Source organism: Castanea sativa, chromosome 3 (genome assembly GCF_040712315.1).
Source record: "Castanea sativa cultivar Marrone di Chiusa Pesio chromosome 3, ASM4071231v1".
Taxonomy (NCBI): Eukaryota; Viridiplantae; Streptophyta; class Magnoliopsida; order Fagales; family Fagaceae; genus Castanea; species Castanea sativa.
The window spans coordinates 54,048,025-54,074,876 of NC_134015.1; the positions used below are offsets into that span (position 1 = coordinate 54,048,025).

Here is a 26,852-nt window from a genome sequence, read left to right on the forward strand (position 1 = left end):
TCAGAGGGCCTCTAAGCCCACGAGTCAGCTTGCACTGCAGAGGTCTGAGGAGTTGTCCGAGGATGAATGTCTCCTCGGACAGGCCCGGCGATGACCCTGGGACTTGCCAAGAAGGTTAAAGGCAGAATTCTGGAAAAAGCTAATGGGTAAGAGGGTGATTCAAGCACCCTCTAGAAGCAAGGACGTGCGAGAAATATCTAAAGAAAAGGTTGCAACCTCCACATTAAAGACCCTGCATCTACCTCCCTGGCCGCATTAATGGGAAAATGCTCTCTGAACAGTAGAATTTAGCCTTCCTGCTATTGTTTGAAGACTTCAAGAAGGTGGCGGATGAGACAAGTATCTAAGGGGAAGATTTGTATGACACGTGGAGGAGCCAGTGAAGAAGAAGTATATAAGGAGACAAGAGAGGAAAGAGAGGGAGATCGGCACTTTCTGCTAAGAGAAAATAGGAACTAAGAATTGTAAACTTTGGCCTAGAAAAGAGAATATTTATACAAATCGTCCTCGGCTTACGTCCGAGGAGATCTATTTGTTATATTCGTTCATTGTTTGCACAGATTGTAGCACTCTAGCCTGTTAATCGAACTTCCAACATCCCGAGCCTAGATTTCCAACCCTTACTCTACAAATTTCATTGTATAAGGCTCATTGGGCCTGAGCCCAACATTCGTTTTTGGGTCCGGGTACAATTGTGCACTTGCAGAAAATAGGAAATAATTTTATGAAAACTGCATTTAGAAAGGATCAGCTAAACAATAGATTCAAGTGTGGAACCCACTATATTATGGTTTCCAAAAAAAAAAAAAAAAATTGCGTTTAGATCTTCTTACCAAATAGACCCAAGATACAAAATATTGGGATTTAAAATATTAATTCTAAACACAACATCACAAAATGACATTAGTTTATGAAATAAACCAAAATAAAATTAATTTTTTAAAAATATTTTAAAATAACATTACTTTAATAAGTAACAGCAAAAAAATTCCGTGTTATAAATTAATCAACTAATTTTGTGCACTTAGAAACTATTTTTAAATTTTAAGGGTTGCAAACTCCTTTCAAATTCCTTCTAAAAAAACTCCTTTGAAATTGTCTCATTAGTTACAAAATAAGTTTTTATTTATTTATAAATTTTAGTATAAACTATAGTCAATTTATTGAGATTTGATAATGGAAATCAGATCCTAAAAGGGATAGAATAAAAGGAAGACAATCCTCAAGCCAAACCTTGAATCCCTCTTTAGTCCTCATCTTGTAATGTCATTGCCAAAGCATGAGCAACTCTCTTACAATGCCCTATTAAATATAGGAAAAAGAAACAATTAATGATCCTTATAATAATTAATTAGAGTTTCACTTTTTTTTAATTCCCATTCTTTAAAATAGGAGAATTATGAAGAAAATATGGTGGGATTGAAAGTTTTCAATTATTCTCAAAAACTCTAGAATGATCTTTTCAACAATATCAAAGTTTTTCAACATACCGACAAACTACCTATGTTCATCTAATACATATGTGCAATTCATCTTTTATATTTCCTTCTATGTTTTAAAGAATATTGCAATTAATCATTTAATGTTTTTTTTTTTTTTACAAGACTAGTTATTAATTATCAAAAGTATAAAGCCCCGTCAACGTCCTTTGCCTTACTTGCCCTTTATCTAATTTCCTAACCTCATTTTGGTGACATTTCTCTATACTAAATCTAAATGTTACATAACTGGTGTCTTTTCCATCTTTCCATTTTTTCGACCTACCAAATTGAACTGAAGTTGTCTTTCTGCCACATCCTCAGTTGAATTTGTAAATCTGGGCAATCATGGATATCAACTGATCACTTCGTTTTATTTCGTATGTCATTCTTGGACTTCTACTTTGTTAGGTATTTAGGATCCAAAACTAGTATACACTTTTTAGGGTTTCCATTAAAGAGGATTGCCTTTTTGTTATTCTTTTGGCGTTTGACTCTTTAAAGTGTCATTTTTTATATATACATTTAAGGTGAAATTTTTATTTTTAATTTAAAATCCATAAAAGGCTCGAAGAGTAGTAATCATGGGATCTTTTAGAAAATTTATGCTAATTGTTCTTTTGGTTTATATATCCTTTGTTAATATGATACTACAGTTCACATAAAACCTAATTTTGTGAATCTACTTAGGATCTTTCCAATGGTCTTTAGACCAAATGATATCTCCTTCCCCTAATTTTGAGAATCGCTTACAATTTTACCAATGATCATGGGTTCAATCTTGAAGAGTGTATGAGTTGTATTTATGCATTCATGTGTGCATAGAAAATCTGCAATAGAATTTCTTATGGCAAAAGTTGTGGTCTTAGTATTTTTCTGGAAAAATAAGGAAAGTTCAAGCATTGAAATGAAAGAAAAAAAATTAAACGTGAAGAACTGAATTGAAAATGTATCAAAGTTAGAGACTATAATTTGTAATTTAGTCTATTTCATTTAGTGAACCCTTTCTTCCTTCGACCTCCAAATACTTTGTCATGGAAATTTATCAATTAAGTTATAAGACTTTTGGCTAATTACTAAAAATCCTTAATCTATAATTTACATCCTAAAATTTAAAGAAAGTTATAATAAACACCTCAATTAAACCAATTGTGTGAATTAGCACCCTTGGTTGATTGTAGTTTTGGTCACTGATGTAATTTTTTAAAATTGAAGCACACAGTCTTACTTTTTGAACCGGTATAAAGCTTAGCAGAAGCACAGAGTTATATTGGAGATTATGATATTCATTTTGAATTAGATTCAAAATGAAATTTTTATCACCAAGAGTTTTGTATTTAAGTAATATCATATTATCTCCTTTATCAAGATAATTATTATTCAAATTCCACCTCATATTAATGTAACGATCAAATCATTGTAACAAAAAATAAAACTAAAGTCTTATGCAATATTCTTCTTATTTGTTTAATTTATCTTTTTCCAACTTTGGTATATAATTTGATAGATAATGAAGAGCATATGCATCAACTTGTACAAAAATTCATGTCTATTTTAGAATAAGATTTTTTTTTACATGCACACTTTTTAAAACACCCTTTTAGGGAACTGTGTTGCCCATAAACTTGCTAGGAAGGCTATTAGAAGTCCTTTTCTTGTTTGGATGGAGTCTCTTCCTCCTGATGTTCTTGATGTTTACCAACTTGATCTTTCAAGACTGCAATAATATACTCTTTACCCCGTTGGGGATTTCTCTCTAAAAAAAAAAAAAAAAAAAAAAACCTTACTTCAGATTATCTATTTTACACTACATTTTATTAAAATATTAATTTTTCTTAATTTTTTTAATTGTTTCACTTTCTACCTACACAACAACTACCAGTTACTTTCTTCCTTCATTTTTGAGATATGAAAGAATAAATAACTAAGTACAAAATAAATAGTGTTAGTGTAAATATACAATTTACACGATCAGCAAACTTGTAAATTTATGGGTCATTTTTTAAAAAAATTGTGTAAATTTTATATATTTTACTATTATACACTAACTGATGTGAATGCCCTTAAGATATGGAAATTGAAACTGTGAATACATCTATTGAAATGGTCGATCTTAAGTACACTTGCACTGTGCCCGTGAGAAAGCAAGGAAGTGAAGGAACTAACATAAACCCGTAAATGCTATCTAAGAAGATGATCAATGACCCTGTTGGTTTTGTAGATAAGATCCTTGTAGTCACAAATAGTAAGGGTGTGTTTGTTTGGAGGTGAAATAGGATGGATTGAAAACTTTGGAGAGAAAATGGGAAAAAAAAAAAAAACTTTTTTGGAGTGTGTTTGGTTGGATGGAGATGACGAAAAATAAATGGTGGGACTTCGATATTTTCTTTCCGAGCCTACCAAAATAGAGAGAAAACTAAAAGGAAAAGTTGGACATCATTTTTAGACGAAAATGCCCATATCCAATTGCACATGTGCGACACACTTAGCTTTTCTTCACCCTTTTTTCTTCTTTTTTTTTTTACTCTGGACATGCCTGCCTCCTCTTCTTCCTTTCTTTTTTTTTTTTTTTTTTAACTGGGCAGGCGTTACCTGCATTTTTTTTTTTTTTTTTTTACTAGGCAGGCGTTGCCTGCCCCCTTTTTTTTTTTTTTTTTTTTTTTTTCTTGCTTTCTTTTGTATTTTTTGTTTTTTTAGATATGATTTTTTAGTGGACATGATTTTGATAAATATGTAAAGGTCAAAACTGCTCTTATATATATGTATGCGAAGTGTGGAAGCTTAGATGATGGCATGATGCAATTTGCGAACATGTCAGTAAGAGATACACAGGCTTGGTCAGCCATGGTTATGGCATATGCAACTCATGGGCATGGTTCCAAAGCCATATCATTGTTTGAAGAAATGAAGAGGGCAAGAGTGCGACCTGATGAGATTACATTTTTGGGTCTTTTAAAGGCTTGCAGCCACGCTGGCTTAGTAAGGGAAGGTTGTGAGTATTTCTATAGCATGAGTGACAAGTATGGGATTATTCCGGGTATCAAGCACTATGGATGTATGGTGGATTTGCTTAGTTGAGCTGGTCGCTTAGATGAGGCTTATACGTTCATCGATGGATTACCAATTTAGCCCACTCCCATACTTTGGCAAACCTTGGTATTCGCTTGTAGCAGCCATGGCAATGTAGAATTGGCAAAGTGAGTGATTAGATGAATTTTTGAACTGGATGACTCTCATGGAGGAGACTATGTGATCTTATCGAACTTGTGCGCAAGGGCTGGGAGATGGGAAGTTTTGAATTATTTGAGGAAACTGATGAAAGACAAGGGGGTGGTGAAGGTAACTGGGTGTAGTTCAATGGAGGTGGACAATGTCGTGCATGAAATCTTCTCTGGGGAGGGAGTGCAATCTGTTTCCACAAATTTGCTCCGGGCACTTGACAAGTTAGTCAAGGAATTGAAGTTGGTTGGGTATATTCCTGATATTTCTTTAGTTTTTCATGCAGACATGGAAGATGAGGACAAAGAAATTACTCTTAAGATATCATAGTGAGAAATTGGCTATTGCTTTTGGGCTTCTAAACTCTCCCCCTGGTACAAAAATTAAGGTGGTGAAGAATCTATGTGGGGATTGTCTCTATACAGCAAATTGTACAAGTCATAATCAACAATGAGTAATGAATTATATAAATCTAGCAAGTTAATGATCTGTACCAACTTCTGGGTTTAGGCAAATGTATGATGCAAGAATGTGCATCTTTGAAATCTATTTGTACAAAATTGGTTCCAAAGAGTGGAATAAAGCCTTTTGTTGATTTGTACAGATAAAAAATTGGTTCCAAAACATGCAATAAAGCCTATTGTAATTTAGGCAAATCAATTACTTTTAAAGTCAACTTTTAAACACAAAGCAGAGGAAAATGATGTGGCAGAAGTTTTTCCTGCTCTCAATGAGGAAATTTTACAGGCCTGAGTGCCTTTTTGTTGCTATTTTTTGTGGTTGGTTTTCTGTAACTTTTTATGTAGCAAGGAAAAGAACGTAGTCAAAGTTAGTTGTTTCAATATGATAAGTAAATAATAATTTCATTAAATTTATTTTTTTCACAAAAATACAGACAAAACCAATGAAGTTGTGGAAATAAGTCAATAATTGTCCCAAACTTGTTCCAAACTCCCAATGTGAAAGGCTAATCAGGTGCATTTGTTTCACACAACACAGGTGATAATTTAATAGTAATAGCAGTAAGCATATGCTGCACCAAATATTTTGTGCACACGTACGTTTTTGCCTATAAATACTGCCATTCACATCATGAAACTATCACCCTAAGTCCAAAAACAAATTCCACACCTCTCTTTCACACACGCGCACACGGACACACAGAGATGAAAGTATGAAACCCAATTGTGCAATCTTCATCAAGCTTTTATTAGTACAATTCCTAGCAATTGGCTGTGTTTCACAGAGTTTCGATTTCTTCTACCTTGTACAACAACTGAGTGGGATTATTTAAGAGAGAGATCATCCTTTTGAACACTAATTACTCTTATTTGATGTTGTCATAACATCAGAACTTTTTTCTTGATTTCGCCACTCTAAATCTCTAATGCAGTGGCCTGGATAATACTGTGACACAAAACAAAGTTGTTGCTATCCAACAACAGGAAAAACCAAAACTGATTTCAGCATTCAATGGCTTTGGCCTAATTACAATGATGGCTCATACCCATCCAGCTGTGATCCTAACAGCCTTTACGCTCAATCCAAGGTACCAATTTTTAATTAGGAAAATGTTAAAGTTGTTATCAATTTTACTATATGAAACTTATAAACTAATTTGATGAAACTTATAAACTAATTTGATAAACTCATAGACCTCCAAATTCCTGAAAGTGCAGGTAACTCTTCATATCCTTAGTAACTTAAATTGGTTGTCCAAGCATTCTGCCGTTTATTCTCAAAAAAATTGGTTGTCCAAGCTTAACTTTCGTAAACCTTTTCTTTGTTTTTTATTTTCATTTAACATTGAGTGGGGGAAAAAATGTTACGGGGATCCAACCAGATGAGAGTTCTTATAGCTTAGTAGCATAAGTGAAGCTATAAAAGGAGTAACTAGGTATGATCCTAGGATAGAATGAAATGTTGATGCATCAGATAATAGCCAGCTTTGCCAGATTTATCTGTGTAGACACTTCTGGGTCACAACTCATCAAATGTCCTATGCTACCAAAAGGGGGATGTGCCTCCAACATTGATTTCCCTACCTTCTAAATACAATAGAGGAAGAAAGTGGAATGTCTCCCTTAAACAAGGTTTGCTGATAGTGTATTGGATATTTCAACTTTTGTCCTGCCTAATTACCAGTCATTCATATTCTCTTGTGGCATAATATAATATATGGAAAAATAATCATATCTATTATGTACACCTTTACATTGAAGAAAAATAAAATTTTCATTATAGAAATGAAGTCTCTGAGTCCTGATTCATATTCTGTGGGTTACTATCAATGATTTTATATTGAGTGAGGTGCTTTGCAGTTTTTATGAAAATTTCTCTAAGAATCTTTGTTAAATAGAAAATCCTAATTGGTCGATTGTTACGCCCTTTGAGAGCATGGTACAAAAATACATAGAATGTTTGACCATGGAATAGAAATAAGGAGCCAAGCCAACAAAAACTTAGGCATACACGTCCAAAAAAAAAAAAAAAAAATTATCCACAAAGGGTTCATCTTATTACTTTAAATTAGTAGCTTTCCTTCTTTGCCATTTGAGTTACAGCTTATTGGCTTTTTCCAATTACCTTCGCCTATAGCCTTTAGGGTGCTATCTTTAGAAGCAGCTGCCACAGTAATACCTAGCACCTGTATATACAGAACAACTTTAACATTGATAGTGCAAAGAAGTAGTTACTGACACCTTGACCATTAGAAGGAAGCAAATATTTCCATATTGGCAAACAAAGGATAGATGAAAAACCTATCTTAAGAAACAAGTTGGATTAAAAAAGGTATGAAAATATTACTAAATTAATTCAGAGATACAAAGTTTTTAAACAATTCAAGGCAGAGAGGTCCCAAGTTCAGGTGCAACAAAAGTTACTTTTGGCATTTTTGGGAAGTAAGAAGCAATTTAGATTATCAATCACTGTATTTTGTACGTAACAAGCAATTTAGGTTATCAATATTTTGGATATTTTAACTTTCTAACAATGGGGAAGAAATACCCTTTCTTTATCTCATATTTAGGCTTCTTATAAGCATCCTTTTCCTCTTTCAGTAACAACATTGCCACCTTAGCAAAAGCAGTCCCCATGAATCAAAATTCCTCAGAAAATCTAAACATCCCCATAAAGTATATATTAATCTCCAAAAGGAATATAAGCAAAGCAGTTACCAATAGGACTATTATTTTAATAGGAAATTTCTTCCTCAAAGCCAAAGCTTATCTAAAAAAATTTAGTGAAGCCCAGAGGAAATCAAATGCAACCCATACCCATGTAATGGTAATGATTATAGCAAATTTGTATTTCTATTGATATTACAGTGCATAATGGTATGTTTATTATTTTCCATACCTTCTGTTGTTTAGTTTGTAAAGTTTATTTAATACTTATTCTTCTAAATTGCATTACATGGGGTATGTACAATCAAATTTTAATCTAGCTAAGCATTAGAACACAAGCAATGATTTAAGAAAAAGAAAAAAAATGTTGGTATTGTTTCTTGGTTGTCTCAGTTTGCTATTTCACATAAACAATGCTTGGGCACAATTTCTAGTTAAGATATCTATCATTCATGAATTCAGATAGAGGTTTGGATACAAAATGACTTTCACTAAGGAAACATGGTTCTATTAACCTCAACAGAAAATTGCAAGTCCTTTCTAGAGATCACTGCAGAGTAGGACAAAATGCGAAGAAATTGTGAGAGAGAGAGAGAGAGAGAGAGAGAGAGAGAGGGATTAACAATTAGAGGAAAAAGGTAGATTCAATGCTAAAGTATGATAAACCTATAGCAGTTTTCTATATAACATAAACAATGCTTGCGACACAATTTCCAGTTAAGATATCATTGGTGGATTCACATTGAATTTAAGATACAAAATAACTTTTAGTAAGAATGGAAAGTTTTCTATAAGATTTTTTTAACCTGTACTTCCTAAGTGATGGAAAGTTTGGTTTAGGCATTCTTACAAACACTTTGAGGGAGCAGATAACATATGCCACTAACCCAAATCTTCAACTTGTAGTACAACTTTAAACAATGAATAATTCTTCGACTTTCAATTCCAAATTCATTGAAAACCAGTACCAAAACAATAATTAAGCTCCACAAAGTTACACAACAGTCCAAATCATCACAGCAGTATATCTTAAACCCAGTAAAAGAAAACAGAAATTACATAAATAGTTACCAAGTATTTACCATTTAAGCACTCTAAATTATCACACACTCGAGCTGACCCAATACAGAATATTGCATACTAAACCAAATTAAACAACTCCAACACCACCAATATAAATAAGAACATGAAATATAAAGAAAATTTCCTATACCAATAGCAGGAAAAATAAAGCGAAAGTAAGAATAACACAAAACGGATACTCACAATGTGGATCATGTGGTCATGAAAGATGCAGAGGAAGTATTACAGTATAGTTTTTTGGGGACATCAACCAATAATATTGAAAGCCAAATTCAGAGTATGAAAGCTTATGCAGGTTTCGTGGCCTGCGATTGACAGACCCTTCACTAGTAACCTTTTTTTGAATATTCATAACACTCTTGGCTCTGCGACTTAATCGAGGAGAGAGTCTGCATTGGATTAAAGAGAGAAAATTGTGAAGAGCAATTATCGGGTGGTAATCGAATGGTTGGGTTTTAAAAATAAAGCATTAAAAAATTAATAATTAACAATGGTGACGTGTAAATTTGTGAGACCTCTAAAGCTTACGTGGCATAATTTGTGAGACGCTTTAGCTTTATAGTATTTATAGATGATGAGAACAAACTAAGATTTTTGAATGGCTTGAATTTTTAAAAAATGTACAAAATGATTTCTTTTACCTCCAAATTTCTTTTAACTTTGATATGTAGTCTTCAGGGAATGCATACAAACTACAAAAGTGAGCTGAATCTTCACAAGTTTTCTTGTGCTCGACATCCTAATTAGGAGCTTTCTCACATTTTTCTTCTGCATTGTTCTCACTTTTAAACCAGATCTCTCTATCCAACATCTTATCCCTACTTTTCAAAAGGAAGCCGCAGTAGCACTTGAGCATTGTTGATAAACACCAGTACTAACCTTCAACTGTTTATGCAGAAAAGCATACATTTTATGAGACACATATCAAGGAAAAAATAATGGTGCTAGATAACCTGTTTCATGAAATAAACTTCACCAGAATGATTTTTAGTAGTCCAATAATGATTATGTACATTTCCATTCCTAAATTGCTGATAGAAATTGTAAGTGCAGGCAACATTCAGTGTCTAGAAGCAGGGGAAAAACAGAGAGAGCAGAGAGAGAGAGAGAGAGAGACTTAAAAAACAAAGATTGGCACTAACACTCACCCATAGCAGAAGAAAAGGAACAAGAGCACAAATAAACCTAATATACAAATAGTTCTAGTCAAGTATTATATTCAATTGCTCCAAAAGTGTTTTCCACTATCTTTAAGGTCCGGTAGCGCACCACCTGATGTAATATTTTTTCAATTAATAAAAAAGTAATAAAAAGAAGGATTCCTCTTATAAATCACAATAAGGATCTAGAGCATCAGTGATTATATTCCACGTTGTAAACTCTCTTCTTACCAAAGACTATTATTTAACACTTTCCAGAGGAAAATAAGCACTTTGAGAAGGGATTTAAGCTTCCATAGGTTGGCCCCCATTTAAGAACTATATCTCAGAGTTCTGCTCCTTCCATATAAGTATTCACTACAGAGAAGCCAATAGGCTTGGTTGACAGTAAAAAGACCTGACTAATTCATTGGGCCTAATCAGTCTTAACTGCACTTCCTGACCTAGGACTTAGCTCCTTCTAAATGATAGAGTTAGCTACATGAAATGCAAATCAATTCCTCACTAATGCACAATTTCATTGTGCTTTAGATTGGTCAAAAAAATAAAAAGCCCTTGCAATATGTGGATAATTTCCCCTAGAAACATTAGATCTTACATTAAACCAAAAGTCATAGTTATTAGGAATTGAGTTTCCATTTCTTACCAGCCATTCAGCTTCTCTGAGAACAGATAATCCCATTGCTTTTTTTTCAATAGATATATAATTTCATAAAAAATTAAGAAAGTTGCTACCCCCGCATGCAGACTTGACTCAAGTACAATTTTCTTTTCACTTGTTATATACATGAAAACTTCCAAGAAAGTAGTGTGAATCTGCACCCAACCTCTGTTTCAAGATGCGATAGCAATTTGTTTCTGATTTCCATGGGATGGTAAGAAGTCATTGCATCAATATTATAATTGTAAGTTCGATGCATAATACATATATACAATTTTTAAAAGCCTTTTTTTGTCTTTTGACATGTAATGAAAAGTTGTTTATGAATTGAAGTTGGGTTTTGGGAGTTAGTGAATGACCGGTCTAATTTAGAACTTGAACAGGGATGCACCTTGTAACACTTTGTTTTCAGGGTTTTGAAGTACTTAATAACAAATAAAATTTCTCTTGGGCATGTGTAGTCAAGTTTATTGTTTGTGAACTCTCTTGAACTAGTTTATATGATGCTACGAAAGACTCTCAGTCCTTCAACTCCTCTACACCCCCCACCCCCACAAAAAAGAAAAAAAAAAGAAAAAAAAAAAGAGAGAAACATAAAGCTTTCAACAATTACTTTTCATCTATTAAAATTAATTCTTAAAATACACCCACATCCAGTTTTATGAAAAAAAAAATATATATATATATATATGTATATGTATGTATGTATGTATGTATGTATCATGATTAAACATGATCTGAATGCAAAATCAAGCAAGTCCTAAACCCACATTGTTTAGGACTTTTTTTTTGGGGAGGGTGTTGGTATTGGGGTATTTATGTTAGAATATCACGCATTTTATGAATCTTGAACAAAATTTCTATTGCCGAGACAATCAATCTTTTCTTCCCCACTTAATTAGAGTGGTACTACCGGTTTTCTTATAATCAGTCTGTGTTTCTCTAAGTTGCGAAGAGTGTTTACCAACCTGAATCACAGCCAAAATTCGTAACAAAAATCTGGCAATGGGTAAATCAAACTTTTGCATTGGATTACAGAAGGTATACTTCTTGTTCTCATAAAATGTGCTGTTTATGCAGAAAGTTGAATTGAGGCAAGTTCTTAAATGGACAAATGTCTATGGATATTATTTACCTGAGGACAAGCATGCCAAGAGACAATTCTTTGAGTACTTGAAAGGTTTTTCATTTCTTCCAACTTGAAGGAAACAGTGTGTCTCATCCTGTATTGTGAGGCTCAATTTTTTTTTATTTTTTTTATAACAAAAAAACTTTATTGAAAACCAAACATGATCTCTAATAAGAGATGATGTTTGGTGTTTCGAATACATGCAAGATAGAGCATTACACTCACAATATGTGGATCTTAGTCCTATGATAAGCACATATCATAAATATCTACGATGTTGTAAGCATTTAAAATATTAGATAGATAGTTATTTCTCTAATATGCTATCTAAATGTAATATATATATATATATATATATATATATATATATATATATATATATATATATATATATATTTTAATGGGATATAGGAAAATTTGTGGAAGAGTGACTACCATTCCATAATACATACCAAAGCGCATAGTACGATGTAACGGCAAACATCGAAAATCCAGTAAACTATCGTGAGATGATAAATTGATGAGAAATGAAGGGAGATAATGATAATGATATTAATGGGGGTAGAGTGCAGCAAGGTTGGTGTGTGGAGGAATAAAAAATGGAATTAGTTGTTGTGGTGGCGGTGATTTAGAAAGCCCACTCTACAATACATAGGCTCTTTTACTTTACGTGGGAAAGTCCTTCCAATAAAGGCTACTGATTTAAATATTTTAGTATCTTCGAGGAACCGAACAAACCAAAACCTAAACCAAAACCATCCCTTCATATATTTTGTTTTGTTTTGGGGTATTTACTACAGAAGTAGCCCCCTCATCTCATCTCATCTCATCTCATCCATGTGGATTCAAAACTTAGATGTTTGAAGTTCATTATTTTTTTTATTTGATCTTCTTAGTTTAAGTTTTTTAAACTTATTATAATTAATGTATAAGAGTATTTTGGATCATTTAAAAAATAGACACCAAAAAAGTTGTGCTCTCTTTAACAATGGTATAGAAGGTTATAGATGGTGTAAAGTGTAAATGAAAGTCTTGTAAACTAGACATATAAAGGTATGAGAGAAACAGAGAGGTACCTCAGAGCGTTCTCGACGATGACAATAATGGGCTGGCTCCCCGGCTACAATGAATTTTTGATAGCAAGTTGCACAAACTTTTTCCTGATAATGTGGCACCCTCAATGTCCCATTAGATCCGCCAGTTCCACTGGGTTCTCCCTCATCTTCATCATCATCATCATGGCTCTGCTGCTTTATTTTTTCCTGAAGCCCTCTCAATGTCCCATTAGATCCACCAGTTCCACTGGTTTCCCCCTCAACATTATCATCATCATGGCTCTGCTGCTTTGTTCTAGATTGATGAGCAGTAAATTGATGGATGAGATCGGAATTATCAGAAAACATGGTTGAGCATTGGACTGATGTTTGCACCAACTCTCCCACATTTTGCTAGTACACAAGACTGTAACCACAGTTCTGCACCATCAAGTCTTGGCTATCACTACCAAATTAAGCAGTTAAGAGATTGCTACCAAATCGAGCATGAAGTACATGTAAGACTCAGTGATGTAATGTTTATTTGACACCGTCCAGCTGCCCATGTCACTTCTCAAAGAACAAGAAAAGCCATGAGAAATTTCTGTAGCTGAATTGTCAAGAATGAGAGTTGGATGCTTGTGCACTGTGAAAGTAGCAAATAGAGCAATTCCTATCCAGTCAGAATTAGTATAAAGATTTGGAATTAGCTGGATTCTCAATAAAGAACCACTTTGAAGGAAAAACCACTCCGGAATTTCACATTTAGGAAAAAAATCATTATAAATATGGCGTTGACTAGAGTAGCCCTGTAAAATAGAAAATATGGAGCTTCATGAGAGGGTGAGAGAGAGACAGTGAGAGTGTGAGTGTGAAAGAGAGAGACCTGAAAGTTGCTTTGAAACCAATGCTCAAGGCCTCTATTGATACAACTACTGAGTTCATTCTCATTTAATACGCTTAACTGGATAGAGCTGAAGTTTGAATCTCTTGTAGCACCCCCAATACCTTTTGAATCTCTTGTAGCACCCCCGATACCTGAGTCTATTCCAAGTAAAGTACAAACCCTCCTTGTTCTCATCAAATATGCTGTTTATGCAGAAAGTTGAATTGAGGCAAGTTCTTAAATGGACAAATGTTTGTGGATATTATTTACCTGAGGACAAGCATGCCAAGAGGCAATTCTTTGAGTACTTGAAAGGTTTGTCATTTCCTCCAACTTGAAGGAAACAATGTGTCTCATCCTGTATTTGTAATGTAGGGTTAACCGAGTCTGGGTCTAAGCGACTTCATCAATGTGCAGAAAAGGAGCTTCAAGTTTACCTCAGTGTAGAGGGCTCCCCAAAGGATTTTTTTTAAAGGTTCCACACAAAATTTGCTAGACTGCCCTTGTCTTCAGTTCACAGTATGCCATGAAGTTTGAGATGCTTATAGCTCAGAACCTTCTGCAGAATTCAGAAACTGGGTTAACCTATTAAATGCTAATTTTCATTTTCCAACTATCTTTTCTACTTGCATAAGACTGACTAGAAATTGAAGCTTTCCCGTTAATGCTTGTCTTGTATTCTAATGGCAATAGGGTGACTCAAACTACTATGAAAATTTAGTTTGACCTTTAGAGAATTGGCTATAAAATGTGGACAGAGGATCCTAAAGGATAGAAATATTATTTTAAATGCAAAAACTTAAAGGAATAATAGAGTTATAGCAGCTGCTACTATTGCTATGCCCACAACAAAGAAATCGTGGCCCTGTGAATTGTGATCCTCACTATATCAAATATTCCTAATTAATAGTGAGAGAACAAAAAATATTAAAGACCTATGCATTTAGATTATATCTTTGAAAATAAGCTCTTCAACCAGTTAAATATGAACTAAATTCTTCTAGAGGCCCAACCAAAGACATTAAAATGCACAGCCTTTCTAATTTTTGGTTAGCATGTCTTAAATGACCAGCTAACCTAGTAAATTATTATAGACCATTCAGGTGTGATGTTGTAATGCAAATCATTTACGATTTATCTCAAACAGTCTTGTACACAGCCAACAAATTTGATGTAGCTTCTAAAATTCAAAATGATACACATTTTCTACAAAAGTCAGGATTCTAAGCGACTGGTGTACATAATTTTTTAAATCAAGAAACCCATTAAGTCCAAGCGAATGAATAAAACTAGGAAACAATTGCAAGATCTTTCCTCACCATGGTAAGCCACATGGTAAGCTGAACAGAAATTATGCATCTCAATTTGAAAAATCAGATAAAAAAAACACAAAATCAGAGACTTATTCAGTTCCCTTTTTCTTTTCTTTTTCTTTTCTTTTTTCTTTTAAAGAAACACAATAAATACTTATAAGTTGATATGATATCCATTGCCATTGTGTAACAGATGCAAATGAAACAGGGCTACCAAAAAGGGAAACATACCTTGGCATCAAATGCAAAAGAAACTGGACCGAAACGACAGAGGAGAAACTGTTTCAATGTGATTTTTTGATTGAGGCATATTTCTTCAGAGTTCATCAAAATGTCCTCAGTTTCTTTGAAGTTGGCAAGTAATTAACAATATCATCTACTTGGACCCCCAACCATTTTATAGAATATCAAATAGGTGCCTTAGCAGATTCTTGAGGAGGACAGGTGCATTCTACGTGGACACCCCACCTTTTTATAGAACAAAAGGTTTTATATGTAATTGAAACCTCAACAAGATTCTGGTCAGTTGGATTTGATTCATTCAAACGTCTTTGTAGAGACCGTTGAGTTAGAGAAAATAAAAATAGAGTATTTCCAAATGTATTAGCATTCTTTTCACGATTTTTATAACCATTGATGGAAATGTCAACAGTGCCATAAAAGCGCTTTTGTGCAACAATACAGACAACCAATTTTGGAAATTTGCGACCAACAAAGAAAAATATGGAATTATCAACACTTTGATGATTAAACCATTTCGGCATCTCAGTTCCCCAAAAATAAATAATACGTTTAACGCCCCCATCTTCATATTCAACGCCCTTAGTTTCAGATGGGAAATGATTGGAGAACTGTGGATCCATTGATATGTCCCCATCTTCAGATTCAACACCCTCAGTTTCAGATGGGAAGTAATTGGTCAACTGTGGATCCATTAATTTGTTGCTTCTTGCCCTACCACATACTCTACTTGGTAAAATCCCAATAATTTCTATTACCTACATGCAATTAAAAAATTTAAGATATTTTTCACTTAGCAAATCTCTTAAAGTATTTAGAGAAAGTAGCATAAATTGTTTCTTTATATATATATCTTAATGAAAGAGAGAAACCTGATTCAATAGCCCGCTTGGTGATTGGGTATCCAACAACATGCAATCCTCTGCAAAAACCCTCCTTATCGATTGTGGAAGTCCTTGAATTTCACGAAGAAGCTTGCAACTAGTAATATCAAGTTCTTCTAATCTGGGAAATTTGCTAATACTTTCAGGGATGTTAACAATATTGGTTCGAGATAGATTTATCCATTCCAATGCGGGGAAGTAATCAGGCTTCATCAAAAGATCTAATTCAATCATGCCTTCAAGGTACGATAAATCCAGTATTGTCATGTTCACAAACCCATATCCGGAAGAGCCATCAAAAGAATTGCACGTCGGTCTCAATTTGGCAGTAGGAGTCCACAATTTATGAAGCTGTTGCAATTTATAAATGCTATCTGGAAGATCCCGAAGGTTTTTGCAATCATAAAGCCTTAATTCCTCAAGCTTAGTGAGATGCTCGATTGATGAAGGCACCTCTCTAATACCACTCCCCCTTAAATATAAAGTCTTTAAACATTCCATTTCTGAATGAAAATTAGGGAGCTTATCAAGCCTTGAGCAGCCAGAAAGATTAAAATAATCAAGAGATTTCAACCTGAACTGGCTTGGAAGAATTTGAAGTTTTCCGCAATCAACAAGATACCATGTTTTAAGCTTTTCAAGAGATCCAAAGCATTCATCAATCTCAACTAAATTTTCACAACAAGAGAGGTCCAAATACTCTAAATTTGGGGCCCATAATTGAGGTAATTTAACTAAATTTCGACAAGAAGAGAGGTCCAAATACTCTAAATTTGGGGCCCATAATTTAGGTAATTTTGTAATAAATTCACAACCACTGAGATTGACATCTATCAAATTTTCTAACTCCTGCAGGGGAAAAAAAATCAAAAGTTGATTACAACAAAATTTGAAATAAAAAATTTAACAAAAATCCCAATTTAAAAATATGCATAATCATACCTGCTTGATTAGCCTTGGCAATCTAATGCAACTATGTGGCATCTCAAGAGCAACAAGTTGTTCAGGAAAATATTCGGATGGCCAGTGAAAAGGATAATTGGGCCACTTAAGAAGTATTAACTTGTTGGGAAGAAATTCAAGTGGTTTACAAATATGTACATTCTCAACTATTAGAAATTTGAGATTTTCCATCCTTCTGAAAGCTTCAGTGTGTAGTTGCACCTTTACTGATTGAGGTGAATGCAACATTATGCCTCGAATTTTTTTTGATCCCTAATTGGAGAAGCATCAAGTCAACTATAGAAAGTAATATAATTTTCCAAATGTATAATGATTTTGAAATTTTAAGCAAAAAAAAAAAAAAATACTGATGAACTAATATTTTATTTTAGAAAGAGAAAAAATTTAAGAAAAAATACAATACTTCTACCTAGTGAAAAATAAAAAAAATAAAGAGAAAAATAATTGAAGAAAAAGAACTTATACCTTATTTCCAGTTAGTACTTCAAGCGAATCCTTATAACAACATAACCTACTACGTTTTTTGAGGATGTCTGGTGCTTGTTGTCTAACAACTTCCTTGCCCATTTGTTGTATCAAGTCATGCATTGACAATCTACCATATCGATCAACGGTTATGAGACACTTATCAACAAGTCTCGGAATGCCAAAACTTGGATCTAATTCACAAGCATTTAATATTTTTACAACATAATCTTTGTACCATCCTTTGAAGAAACATGCAATATCGAGAAAAATATCTTTCTCGGTGTCTTGCAATCCATCATAACTTACTTGAAGTATATTTTGAATGCGCTTAATGGGAATTTTCTTATACTTCTCTAATGCACTTTCCCATTCATCTTTAGCTCTTCCACATAAATCACGAGCTATTATTTCCAGAGCAAGTGGAAGGCCATTGGCAAAATCTATGAATTTAGTTGCAAGTTTAGAATAATCTTCATCATGAGGATTGTTTCTAGGAAAGGCATGCTCTTTAAAGAGTTGAAGAGCTTCGTGTTTGTTTAATTGCTCAACCTCAAATTCCTTGACCTTGTAAGTTGTACAAACATTTTCTTTAAGGACAGTTAACAAGTGTCTATCTCGTAATGTTATAATGGCTCTACTTCCAGGAGCAAACCAATTACATTTTCCAAGCAAATTTTTTATTGGTGCCGAATCATCGACATCATCAAGAATTAAAAGAACCTTTTTACAGCGAAGTGTCTCCTCTATCAAAGTGATTCCTTTAGAACTGTTGCCCACTTTCCATTTTCCATCCCTTGAGATGTCATTAAGAAGTTGCTTTTGTAGTTTGATTATGCCAGCATTTGTCCCTAAATTTTCTCCAACATTCTCTAAAAAGCTGCTTCCATCAAAATGTTTAGCAATTTTATTATAAACAGCTTTTGCGATTGTAGTCTTTCCTACTCCGGGAAGGCCATACATCCCTACCACGCAAACTTCATCTAACCCAATATCTAAAAGTGACTCTATGGCCTCTGCACGAGAATTTATTCCAACTGGGTATTCAGCAACATATAACGGCGTCCAATTTAATTTAGCATTTGATATTTCTTCAACAATGTTTTGGATGAATTGAGATTCAGATTTATATGTAGCGTTGCTGACAATCACATAGCATAAGAAAACATATAATTAGATAGATTAGCAGATGAACTACAAATTCAAGATATCTAGTAGTGAGTTATACCACACAACTGTCTTTGATATTAACATCATATTAGAAATATAAAAATACATGGGAGAAACTCGTAATTGGACCTTGTTAGACTATTTAACTTTGTACTAGATCAGTGGCGGCTTCAGGAATTTTTTTTAGATTAGTCATTAAAAATTTAAATTAAAAAAAAAAGTTAATAAAAATAAAACTTGAATATACGTATTGACATCACAAAAAGAAAAGGCTCAAATACATGAAGTTTTTTATTTTCCTTTCACAAGTTTTTATATTTTGAAATTGTTGTATTATAACTTTATTATCAATGCTAGCAGCTACATCTTTTTCATTGTACACTGTCAAACAATCATTAAACTATTGATCTCCAATTCAATTACCCATATATTGCCTAAATAAGTAACAATATAAATAAAATGCATTATCTTTTTGGAAAAATGTCACATAAATTCAACAAATTCAGCTAAAGACTAAAGCAAGCACTAACGGACTAGCTAATGAAAAATGTGCATTTTAAAAAAAAATAATGATTTTAAAATATACCCTTTGTCAACACAATTTAAAAAATTACAATTAAATTAATTTGGGCTTTTAGACTAATTTTTTTGTTTAGGCAATTTTTGAAAAGTGCTCCGTTCACAACATTTTCGCAACACTTTCACAACAAAGCCTATAAGTGGTAAATTTATACTGGTTCTAATTTGAACCACCAATAATAGCCCGCAACTTAGGATTTTTTATGAAAGTGTTGCAAAAATATTATGAACATAGCATTTCACGCAATTTTTTTGTTCAACATTCAAGGAACTAAAATTTTAGAGAGGTTGAATTCTATTTTTAATGGGGCTCAAATTTTTATTTAGAGTGTTCAATTTTTTTTTTTAAGAGTGGTCAAGATTTTTTTTTAGGTGGCCAATGACCCATGGTAATTTAAAATTCAAAATTTCTTTAAGGTATATAAAGTAAATTTTCAAGGTTAGGGTGGTCATGTGACGACCCTAATTAACACTTGACACCACCCCTGTACTAGATGATATGATCAAAATAGAATACTTTTGCATGCAGTGGTTATGACAAACCAGATTCGCAGTATAAAACTAGTAAACTCATGAATCATGATGTCAACAATTAGATACATACCCTTTCTTATAATGCCATCCAGATACCTTAGCTGCTTTTTCAAGAGCATCCCTCCACCTTTGCACCTTGTCCTTGTTATTCTTGAACTTCTTTTCATGATTAGCCAGTGCAATTCCAAAGTTTCCATTTTGATTTCGTATTTCAAATGGATCAACATTGTAAAATATTGGACAAATTTGAACCTCCTGGTCCTTTTCTCTACACTCAACAATCTCAGCAAGTTCATCCAAGCACCATTTAGACTCTGCGTAGTTTTCAGAGAAGACAATAACCAAAATCGATGAATTTTTTATGGCTTGGATAAGTTTTTCCGAAATTTCTTCTCCCCTCGGAAGATCAATATCATCGATGAAGGTGTTAATGCCTTTGTTACACAAAGCCTTATATAAGTGGCTGGTAAAACCTTCGCGGGTATCTTCACCTCTAAAGCTCAAGAAGACAGCATACTCCCATCGGCGAGTGGGAGAAGAAAAGCTGGCTCCTTCATTGTCCAAGGAAGCCATTGATGGGATCTATAAATGGAAGATTAAAAAAAGAGTGAATTGAATCAGAGAAAGAAATAGGAATCAGATCAGTGCAACAGGATATGTGTTTGGAATGCAATTAAAGAGAAGAAAGTATTAGAGTGGGGTGTAGGTATAGGAAAACGAAAAATGCAGATCTTTTAAAAAAAAAAAACAGTTGTAGAGTAAGAACACTAGTGTAAACACACTTGTACAATTGTTCTTCGTTCCATATTTACCCTAGTATTTGCAGAAAATGACAAGGCAGGAAGTGTGTAGGCAGGAATTGTGTTCATAATGTTCTGAACACTAATAGCTTTTTCTGCATTAGTTTCACCACAGTCATATTGAGCATCTGGAACTGTGACTTGTAAACTTGTGGTTGTTTGTTGGATTTCCTCGGCGCCAACTTCTGCACGCAGCTCCAACTTTATGTACAACTCAATAGCACTTACTTGGGCTATCCTCTCCATCTTGTCAAACATGATCTTCACATGTTCGTCTGCTTCTAGCGTCATATACTTGTAATTAATCTGATGCTTGAGGACTTCATGTGGGGAACAAAAAGTAATTTGTATGTCGTGCAAAGCAGGGTTCACACACAGTTTTTTCATAACTATCATCTTTAAATCATTAAGGGTCTTCAACTTATGATTAATTTGAGTATAATAACACTTTATACTCGGCCCTTCAAATGGCAATCCCTTGTTCGCATTGGCATTGTTAAGCGGACCACTGTAGTATAGGTTTATATCAATTACAGTCATTGTGAACCTATTAGAGTCAATTGTAATATGTTAGTTACAAAACATTTTATCTAGTCAAAGTAGAAAACATTTTATTTAGTCAAAGTATAAATTCCAATTCATTCAAAGGGCGTATCTTTCATTACATTCTTACGTTAGACAAAAAATGTCTTCAAATTAGTCCTGATAAAAAAACCTAGCTATATAACCGTTTCATACCCAATACAAAAAATCCCAAATCCTACTTGGGACTACCTATTTCATACCCAAAAAAAAAAAAAAAAAACACTCTTGATAAGAGCCTAACATTACTAAAGATGCTGAATAAATTTTGCAAACAAAAACCATGCAAATAAATACTCAAAATTTACACTAACAAAACAAAGTTGTATATATTCACAATATCATCGTATCTTAACTAAATTATGTTAAGTATCTACCAAATAAATAAGCAAAGTAAAACCCACACCCCAACAATAAATAATACCTAACTACAATGGCAATAAAACCCTTACCTGAAATGTAAATTTGTTAATAGGGAGGGGCAGTGACAGAGAGAGGCCATGTGGTGTGAGATAAAGACAATGTGGTGTGAGACGTGTAGGCGTTATGGATGAGTGAGCAGTGAGGCATTGGGTTTGTTCTGGGTTTGAGTGTTTCAGTTTTCTGCTGAGTGTGCTACTTGTTTCAGTTTTATGCTGACATAAATCGATCGAGTCTTATAGACTCGAGTTTACTTTTTATAAACTTGAGTTTGTAAGACTCGAGATCCATGAGGCAAAAACACCTCCACATCAGCAAGTGGAACTCAAATCTTTAAGACTTGAGTTTTATATGAAACTCGAGCTATAAATACTCGAGATGTTACTATACTGAATCATTTTTAACGCATACTAACTAACAACATACAATTCCAAAATTATGCTAGCCTGCAAATTACACCCACATGTGTACATTAGTGAGTACATAATAGAAAAAGTGGTGAAATTTACCCAATATTGCTCAAAACTCACTCACATCAGACTATGTATTACTGTGTAAATATGCAAACTAGCTACAATAACTATGTAAATATACACCATTACCTTTTTTGTAGCTTTGTATTTTAATTTTTTATAATATTTTCTCTCCCCTCCCTCGTCATATTATCTCTCTTCCTCTAAGAGCATCCATATCAGTTGGTGGATAATCATGTATAATGCAAAATTTTTTCAATTTTACACATTTTGAGCTACATCAGTGGAGCTAAAACTGGGTAAAATAGTGTAAAACCATCCCCGAGCTACAGTACCGTGTATATTTACACGATTACTATAGCTCGTTTATACAATATTTTATCATTTCTCCTTTGCTCCTTTTTTCTCTCTCTGATCCGTTTTCAACAGACTCATTCTTTCATCTTTTTCTCAACACAGAATATACAGAGATATACTTTGCTCAAAAAAAAAAAACACAGACATACACAAACAAACACGGATCGGTGCTTGACTGGTCGGAGCTCGTAGGTCTTGCCGTGGATCGGAGCTCGCGGACGCTGGATCGGAGCTCGCGGATCGGCGATCGGAGTTGGCAGATCGGCGATCGAAGCTCGCGGATCGCGATCGGAGCTCGAGGATCGGCGATCGGAGCTCGCGGATCGCCGATCGGAGCTCGAGGATCGCCGATCGGAGCTCGAGGATCGCCGATGGGAGCTCGCGGATCGCCGATCGGAGCTCGCGGATCGCCGATCCGCAAGCTCGCGGATCGCGATGGGAGCTCGCAAATGGCGATCGGAGCTCGCAGATCGCGATCGGAGCTCAAGGATGGTGATCTGAGCTCGCGGATGGTGATCTGAGCTAGTGATCGGAGAGGGAGTTGATGGAGAGGGAGAGGGAGAGTCTAAGAGATGGGTTTAGAGAGAGAGAGCAAAAGTGAGAAATGAGTTGGGAGAGAGAGAGAGCGGTAATTTAAGAGGTAGTTGGGGGAAAATAATAAAATATTAAAGAAAATTAATTATTTAATTAAAAAGGTGGTAGGATAGATGAACTGACGTGGAAGTTTTGTAAAATTAGATGTGTAAAATAGAAAAAGTGGGTTTTTAGTGTAAAAGTGAATGTGTAAAATGAAGAAGCTGGTCTGGATGCTCTAACTCTATTCTCTAACTATCTCCTCTTGAATTCCAGCATCTCTACAAATTCATCAAAATCATCCTAAATTTAGATCTAAACTCATTAGACCCATATACAAAAATTTATATCCCAAACTCATCAAACATATATGAATCATTATACCCATTATACAAAAAAAATAAATAAAAAATCATCAAACCCATATTGCACAGAAGAAGAAGAAGAAGAAGAAGAGGTAGAAGAGAAGAAGAAGCACCAGCAGCAGCAGCGGCGAAGAAGAAGAAGAAGCCGTAGAGGTGAAGAAGAAGAACCAGTAGCGACAGCTGGGCGGCGAAGAAAAAGCAGAGCAGCGGCAGCGGTGGCTGTGAAGAAGAAGCAGAGCAGCAGCAGCGGTGGCAACATGGCTGAGAGAGGGGTGAGAGGTGACAGATTTGATTTGTGGCCCACCTCAAACAAAAAAAGTTTGTGTCTGTGTGAGTACTACCACGTAAGTTTGTGTCTCCAATGCGCAATGATTTTTCCACAATACATGCCTGAAACTTTACATGCCTTCTCTTTTTGACTGAAAATTATGAACACAGAGTGAACGCATTCAAACGTACATCAGAAACTTTACCGTTCTTTCCACAATACACGCCTTCTCTTGTTGACTCATTGAAAAAATGAGAGTGAACGCATTGAAAAAGAAGAGCAGTGGGTTGTCTGTGCGAGTACGACCTTTTACCAACCCATATGTGTAATTTTAACTCGCATTTTCCAGGAAGGTACAATACAGTTGTCTCCTCCTGACTTTCCTCTAATTTTCTGACAACGCGCAATGAATTTTCCATCACACGTTTAAATTATTGGCTTAATTAAAAAAAAATTAGTTTATTTTGTTTATTTTTTAATTATTAAAGGGTGAGATAAATTTAACATCCGCTTGTTTGTACAAATGGAAAAGTGAGAGGATATAAAATAAGAAGGGATGGAAAAAAAGGAAAATAGAAAAAAATATTTATTTTTCCTTATTTTTGTTTGGCTGGAGGGATGAATTTTTTTTTTGTTTGGTTCGAAAAAAAAAATGAGAGGATAGAAAATATAGTTTGTATAAATTTACAATCATGTCGCTATTAGATAAAACACAAAATAATACTATTTTATATTTTTATTAAAAAAAATATGAATGACCACTTTATTTTTAAAAAAGCACAAGAAATTCAAGAATCCAAAATTGTTTATAAAATAAAAACTAATGAAAAAAAAAATCCAAAACAAATAAACCCAAAAAATTAAAATAAAATAAAACACACAACAACAACGTTGGTAAGGGGGCATTTTAGTCCAAAGTTTTGGACCACATTTTCACTCCTATTTTCTCCCCATTTTTGGGAGATTGAGTTTTGGTGGGTTTGAAGATAAAACACCCGAACCTTACAATTTTTCTCTCCTCCTCTCCCTCCCAACCAAACAACCCTCTCACTTATTTTCTTTCCTATTTTCCACTCATTCTTTTTTCATCTTCCCTCAAATCCACCCAACCAAACATAAGTACATAAACAAGGGAATTTAAAAAAATGTCTGAAGTTCTTATGAACCCAATTAGTTTGTTGGTTGTTTCAAGGGAATTAAGACCTCCTAATTGATAAATGGACTATTTCAAGAGAGTCTAAACCTTCAAAGTAAATACTCATTCAATAATAAATAATTTTTTAGCTTTCTTTATTTAGTTATTAATCAACATTAAGTTATATAAATAGAAAGTTTTACAAGATAAAACTAACTTTTAAATTTAAAAGAAATCTAATCTTTATCATTATCTTTACAAGATAATGATATGATTTATCCTATCATTATCTAATGAGAGGTCTTACGTCACAATATTTTTACATCATTCTCACAATAAATCATAAATGGTTAGTTGTTATTGGTTCAAATTTGAATCTAACACTAAGATTACTTTTTTATCTTAACAATAACAATCTACCACTTAGGATTTGACATATCATTTCTCTTATCTAATTATTGAACTCCTAAAAAGATGTTAAGAACAATGTTAAAGTTTCTCTTTTCAAGCCTCATGGCTGCTTAGGTGGCTGTTTTTGGATTGTGATGTGGGCCAATTGGTTGGACTTGAGGAATTTGTGGTGGTGACTCAAACACACAAGAAATTATTTGGTTCATCGGGAGGATTGTTAAAATTGTCCCCCAACCAATTAAATTATGTTATTTATGTAAATGTGTGAGTCAGATTCTTAATTATCACAAGAATTAAAAATAAAAAAACCACTAGGTGATGTCATATTTGTATAAATAGCAACTTTTTATTGGTTGGAAGGACCTAGAGGACCTCATTAGCAATCCTCTTGGGTAGGTCTAATAATTTCTCCAAAGACACCATGGATATTTAGGATGTGGGTTTGACGTGGTGGTGCCCCATAGACATGGCTGAAAGCAAGAAAATACATTTTTTTTGTGTTTTTCAAAAGCAAAAGCACAACAAGAAAAAATATATTGCAATCAACTACATGCCATTTTTTTAAAAAAGTAAGTCAAGTCAAGTCAAGTAAATATTTTGATATTAGATTTCTATTTGTTGGAGCAATCTAACTATAAACAGATAAAACAAAACAAAACAAAAAAATTGATGAAGAAGTTTGTCCACAAATTGAAAAGAAAGTCCAAAAACCTTCAAGTCAATTGTCATGAAATTTCCCAAGAGTCATATACGATGCTTATAAGTCATCATACGTTAAGAACAATTCTACATCCACAAAATACCAAATTGAAAAGAAAGTACCTTACTTTTGTGAGTTGAAAATTAAAGTTTTGATAGGTATTACATAAGAATATTAACATATGTGATGCCAAAAAAGTTCTATTTTACACCCAAAAAACCTACTTTATCTATTTTGTCATCTTATTTTACAACTCTCCCAAAATCTCATTTTCTATTTTTACATAAATCATAATAAAATAATATAAACTTTCTAATAATATAAAAGCATGTATTATTAAGGACATTATAGGCAATCAAAACTTAAAATCTACTAAACTAAGTGTTACTTAAAAAAACAAAGCACTAAAGTAATGAAAATTGAATTTACCTGCACTTTTAAGAGCTTTGAGGAGGTTTGTCTTCCCTTTCAAACCGAGAGCTGTATCGAAGTATCCATGTTGGTTAAGTACAGACTACGAGCATGTCCCATGTTTCTCCCACTCGTGTGTCCAAAATTGTATACTGTTGCTACTAGGGCAAGCTAGTGATGGCCGATTTTTTTGCATATTGCTTTTGAGGTCTGATATCGATCCTCTATAGCCATGAAACAAGAAGATTGAGAATCATAGTTCAATCTAGAAAAAATTATAACAATATTGAACTAATTTAATTGAAGCCTTCCCATAAAAGAAAATAATAGTAGTAATTGAAGCCTATACTCCAAATGTTTTTAAGATGAGCAAGGTTTAGGTTCAGTTCAATGCATCTTTTGCATAGGACCAAATATGATACAAATAATTG

The 26,852-nt window shown here is 33.8% G+C and overlaps 1 protein-coding gene and 1 pseudogene across 2 annotated transcripts; one reads left to right on the forward strand and one right to left on the reverse strand.

Annotated features, from left to right (window-relative positions):
- Positions 1-3,548: 3,548 nt before the first annotated feature.
- On the forward strand, positions 3,549-5,243 carry LOC142629171 (pentatricopeptide repeat-containing protein At2g02980, chloroplastic-like; annotated as a pseudogene).
- A 1,787-nt stretch (positions 5,244-7,030) lies between these two features.
- On the reverse strand, positions 7,031-24,051 carry LOC142629674 (disease resistance protein RUN1-like). Of its 2 annotated transcripts, XM_075803702.1 has the most exons (11): positions 23,610-24,051; positions 20,739-21,273; positions 19,997-20,508; positions 17,644-18,784; positions 17,158-17,430; positions 16,204-17,064; positions 15,323-16,089; positions 12,935-14,337; positions 9,550-9,793; positions 9,092-9,297; positions 7,031-7,344 (listed from the first exon to the last, which is right to left on the reverse strand). In XM_075803702.1, the coding sequence occupies exons 1-7, from the start codon at positions 23,753-23,755 to the stop codon at positions 15,499-15,501; spliced, it is 4,059 nt and encodes a 1,352-aa protein (XP_075659817.1). In that variant the 5' UTR covers positions 23,756-24,051; the 3' UTR covers positions 7,031-7,344; positions 9,092-9,297; positions 9,550-9,793; positions 12,935-14,337; positions 15,323-15,498. The 2 variants fall into 2 exon arrangements, with proteins under 2 accessions (XP_075659817.1, XP_075659818.1); XM_075803703.1 differs by lacking the exon at positions 20,739-21,273 and having other exon boundaries at positions 23,610-23,732.
- Between the last annotated feature and the right edge of the window lie 2,801 nt (positions 24,052-26,852).